Raw genomic sequence first — 6,261 nt, forward strand, 5'->3', positions numbered from 1 at the left:
CAGCTCTACACACACACACATTAGTATATACTGTCAGCTCTACACACACACATTAGTATATACTGTCAGCTCTACACACACACACATTAGTATATACTGTCAGCTCTACACACACACACATTAGTATATACTGTCAGCTCTACACACACACACATTAGTATATACTGTCAGCTCTACACACACACATTAGTATATACTGTCAGCTCTACACACACACACATTAGTATATACTGTCAGCTCTACACACACACATTAGTATATACTGTCAGCTCTACACACACACATTAGTATATACTGTCAGCTCTACACACACACACATTAGTATATACTGTCAGCTCTACACACACACACATTAGTATATACTGTCAGCTCTACACACACACACATTAGTATATACTGTCAGCTCTACACACACACATTAGTATATACTGTCAGCTCTACACACACACACATTAGTATATACTGTCAGCTCTACACACACACATTAGTATATACTGTCAGCTCTACACACACACACATTAGTATATACTGTCAGCTCTACACACACACATTAGTATATACTGTCAGCTCTACACACACACACATTAGTATATACTGTCAGCTCTACACACACACATTAGTATATACTGTCAGCTCTACACACACACACATTAGTATATACTGTCAGCTCTACACACACACATTAGTATATACTGTCAGCTCTACACACACACACATTAGTATATACTGTCAGCTCTACACACACACACATTAGTATATACTGTCAGCTCTACACACACACATTAGTATATACTGTCAGCTCTACACACACACATTAGTATATACTGTCAGCTCTACACACACACACATTAGTATATACTGTCAGCTCTACACACACACATTAGTATATACTGTCAGCTCTACACACACACACATTAGTATATACTGTCAGCTCTACACACACACACATTAGTATATACTGTCAGCTCTACACACACATTAGTATATACTGTCAGCTCTACACACACACACATTAGTATATACTGTCAGCTCTACACACACACATTAGTATATACTGTCAGCTCTACACACACACACATTAGTATATACTGTCAGCTCTACACACACACACATTAGTATATACTGTCAGCTCTACACACACACACATTAGTATATACTGTCAGCTCTACACACACACACATTAGTATATACTGTCAGCTCTACACACACACATTAGTATATACTGTCAGCTCTACACACACACATTAGTATATACTGTCAGCTCTACACACACACATTAGTATATACTGTCAGCTCTACACACACACACATTAGTATATACTGTCAGCTCTACACACACACATTAGTATATACTGTCAGCTCTACACACACACACATTAGTATATACTGTCAGCTCTACACACACACATTAGTATATACTGTCAGCTCTACACACACACACATTAGTATATACTGTCAGCTCTACACACACACACATTAGTATATACTGTCAGCTCTACACACACACATTAGTATATACTGTCAGCTCTACACACACACACATTAGTATATACTGTCAGCTCTACACACACACATTAGTATATACTGTCAGCTCTACACACACACACATTAGTATATACTGTCAGCTCTACACACACACACATTAGTATATACTGTCAGCTCTACACACACACATTAGTATATACTGTCAGCTCTACACACACACACATTAGTATATACTGTCAGCTCTACACACACACACATTAGTATATACTGTCAGCTCTACACACACACATTAGTATATACTGTCAGCTCTACACACACACACATTAGTATATACTGTCAGCTCTACACACACACACATTAGTATATACTGTCAGCTCTACACACACACATTAGTATATACTGTCAGCTCTACACACACACACATTAGTATATACTGTCAGCTCTACACACACACATTAGTATATACTGTCAGCTCTACACACACACACATTAGTATATACTGTCAGCTCTACACACACACACATTAGTATATACTGTCAGCTCTACACACACACATTAGTATATACTGTCAGCTCTACACACACACACATTAGTATATACTGTCAGCTCTACACACACACATTAGTATATACTGTCAGCTCTACACACACACACATTAGTATATACTGTCAGCTCTACACACACACACATTAGTATATACTGTCAGCTCTACACACACACATTAGTATATACTGTCAGCTCTACACACACACACATTAGTATATACTGTCAGCTCTACACACACACACATTAGTATATACTGTCAGCTCTACACACACACACATTAGTATATACTGTCAGCTCTACACACACACACATTAGTATATACTGTCAGCTCTACACACACACACATTAGTATATACTGTCAGCTCTACACACACACACATTAGTATATACTGTCAGCTCTACACACACACACATTAGTATATACTGTCAGCTCTACACACACACATTAGTATATACTGTCAGCTCTACACACACACACATTAGTATATACTGTCAGCTCTACACACACACATTAGTATATACTGTCAGCTCTACACACACACACATTAGTATATACTGTCAGCTCTACACACACACATTAGTATATACTGTCAGCTCTACACACACACACATTAGTATATACTGTCAGCTCTACACACACACATTAGTATATACTGTCAGCTCTACACACACACACATTAGTATATACTGTCAGCTCTACACACACACATTAGTATATACTGTCAGCTCTACACACACACACATTAGTATATACTGTCAGCTCTACACACACACACATTAGTATATACTGTCAGCTCTACACACACACACATTAGTATATACTGTCAGCTCTACACACACACACATTAGTATATACTGTCAGCTCTACACACACACATTAGTATATACTGTCAGCTCTACACACACACACATTAGTATATACTGTCAGCTCTACACACACACACATTAGTATATACTGTCAGCTCTACACACACACACATTAGTATATACTGTCAGCTCTACACACACACATTAGTATATACTGTCAGCTCTACACACACACACACATTAGTATATACTGTCAGCTCTACACACACACATTAGTATATACTGTCAGCTCTACACACACACACATTAGTATATACTGTCAGCTCTACACACACACACATTAGTATATACTGTCAGCTCTACACACACACACATTAGTATATACTGTCAGCTCTACACACACACACATTAGTATATACTGTCAGCTCTACACACACATTAGTATATACTGTCAGCTCTACACACACACACATTAGTATATACTGTCAGCTCTACACACACACATTAGTATATACTGTCAGCTCTACACACACACACATTAGTATATACTGTCAGCTCTACACACACACACATTAGTATATACTGTCAGCTCTACACACACACACATTAGTATATACTGTCAGCTCTACACACACATTACTATATACTGTCAGCTCTACACACACACACATTAGTATATACTGTCAGCTCTACACACACACACATTAGTATATACTGTCAGCTCTACACACACACATTAGTATATACTGTCAGCTCTACACACACACACATTAGTATATACTGTCAGCTCTACACACACACACATTAGTATATACTGTCAGCTCTACACACACACACATTAGTATATACTGTCAGCTCTACACACACACATTAGTATATACTGTCAGCTCTACACACACACACATTAGTATATACTGTCAGCTCTACACACACACACATTAGTATATACTGTCAGCTCTACACACACACATTAGTATATACTGTCAGCTCTACACACACACACATTAGTATATACTGTCAGCTCTACACACACACATTAGTATATACTGTCAGCTCTACACACACACATTAGTATATACTGTCAGCTCTACACACACACATTAGTATATACTGTCAGCTCTACACACACACATTAGTATATACTGTCAGCTCTACACACACACATTAGTATATACTGTCAGCTCTACACACACATTAGTATATACTGTCAGCTCTACACACACACACATTAGTATATACTGTCAGCTCTACACACACACATTAGTATATACTGTCAGCTCTACACACACACATTAGTATATACTGTCAGCTCTACACACACATTAGTATATACTGTCAGCTCTACACACACACACACATTAGTATATACTGTCAGCTCTACACACACACACACATTAGTATATACTGTCAGCTCTACACACACACACACACATTAGTATATACTGTCAGCTCTACACACACACACACATTAGTATATACTGTCAGCTCTACACACACATTAGTATATACTGTCAGCTCTACACACACACATTAGTATATACTGTCAGCTCTACACACACACACACACATTAGTATATACTGTCAGCTCTACACACACATTAGTATATACTGTCAGCTCTACACACACACACATTAGTATATACTGTCAGCTCTACACACACACACACATTAGTATATACTGTCAGACTTTGTAGAAAGCTTCCGGAACCTTGTGTTTGAGCTCTTTGACTCCGGACGTGTTTGAGCGCTGCACCGTCACCGCTGGGGCTTCTGGGTTGTGTGATGAATGGAGCAGCAACAACACAGTTAGCTAACGGAGGCTTTATTTTACTTTAGGTAAATAATTTAATGATTAAATCTGTGGGGAAACGTTCATGTGTTAATGCACATGTGGATTAAACGGGAGGAGAAAAGCAGAGTGCGGATTAGCAGGAATATTTACAATAAAACCTCTCGTTAGCATGTTTTTGTGTTAGCATCAGAATAGTAACGAATTTTATTATTATTATTATTGTTATTATTTATATTATTATTGTTATTATTATTATTTACATTATTATTATTATTATTTACATTATTATTATTATTTACATTATTATTGTTATTATTATTAATAATATTATTATTATTATTATTAATATTATTGTTATTGTTAATATTAATAGTTAACGGGTTTGTTTGTGGCTCTTGTTGAATTACAGCTGATAAAATGTTTGTGTTAAACTTTGTTATATTAACTATAATATAAATATTAAACTCTATTTTCAGCCAAATCACAAACATTTAAGGACTTTATTATATTATTAAGGCCTTTACACTACTACAGATTTTCATCAGCACAAATAAAGTGTTAAACATTTTGCAATAATAAATGAACACTAAAAGCCCCACAACCAGGTGGCGCTGTCCCAAACGGCCCTTTATTACAGAGCACACAGTTAATGAGCTTGTTATTGGACACTACAGAGGGGATGATTACTGACCTGAGCTCAGGATTTGACACTATATCATGTTCAGTCGTGTAGACAGTAGTGAGTTATGTCCAGCTACTGGTTTACCTGTTGGACACCTCGTTCACTGCATCCGATTTGTTATGAGCACAAAGATTAAATACCTTCTTATTAAACATGTAGTGCACTAGATAGGGCACAGTGTGGGTTGTGACAGAAGCTGACTTTATTTTAGACGAGTTTTCTGTACGTTACACTGGACATTCTGCCCTGTCTAGTGCACTTATAAGGTGAATAATAAATGTTTTTAGTGTTTAAGGTACAAAAGTTTTTATTTATTGAATTTCTTTGATGTCTATCAAGAGATTTGGGACTGAGCCATGTACCTATTTGAGTAGTGTGTGTGTAAAGGGATTGATGTGGGTCCTGGTGTTCCTCATTCTTCCAGGTTGTGAGGCAGCCGAGGCGTCAGGATGTACGCGGTGTTCCGTCAGGCTCATCACCCCACCGCTGTGGAGTTCTCTGTCTACTGTAATTTCATCTCCAGCGAGGAGAAGAACCTGGTGGTGGCAGGAACATCACAGCTCTACGTCTACAGGATCATCTATGATTATGAGGTTCACCGTCACTCATCCTCACCATCATCATCATCATCATCACTCACACTCCTTATTTTCACTTTCACCTTTCACTACCTTCTGCTGGTGATGAGGCTGGCAGTGTGGCTCACAGCCATCGGGTTGTGGTTTTGATTCCCGCCTCCTCATTGCGTGTGTGTGTGTGTGTGTGTGTGTGTGTGTGTGTGTGTGTTGGGTGAGATGTCATGTCGTGTCCTCTGAGACAGACTTCTTGCTCTCCAGTTGAGAGTTTGTTTCCCCTGAAGAATCAGAACCAAGTACATTAGAATTTGAATCAAATTTGAGAAACTCCAACATCAGAGATTTCTTTAAGCGAAGAGTCTTTTTTTTTTTTT

The 6,261-nt window shown here is 37.9% G+C and overlaps 1 protein-coding gene across 1 annotated transcript in view; it reads left to right on the plus strand.

Moving 5' to 3' along the window:
- The first annotated feature begins 4,591 nt into the window (after positions 1 to 4,591).
- Positions 4,592 to 6,261, plus strand: part of cpsf1 (cleavage and polyadenylation specific factor 1) — a 30,252-nt gene continuing 28,582 nt past the window's right edge. Inside the window, exons 1-2 of the mRNA XM_060897347.1 lie at positions 4,592 to 4,674; positions 5,737 to 5,905. Coding sequence (XP_060753330.1) covers positions 5,762 to 5,905 — 144 coding nt within the window. The 5' untranslated portion in view covers positions 4,592 to 4,674; positions 5,737 to 5,761. The remainder of the gene's footprint in view (positions 4,675 to 5,736; positions 5,906 to 6,261) is intronic.

This window comes from Tachysurus vachellii, chromosome 21, assembly GCF_030014155.1.
Source record: "Tachysurus vachellii isolate PV-2020 chromosome 21, HZAU_Pvac_v1, whole genome shotgun sequence".
Lineage (NCBI taxonomy): Eukaryota > Metazoa > Chordata > Actinopteri > Siluriformes > Bagridae > Tachysurus > Tachysurus vachellii.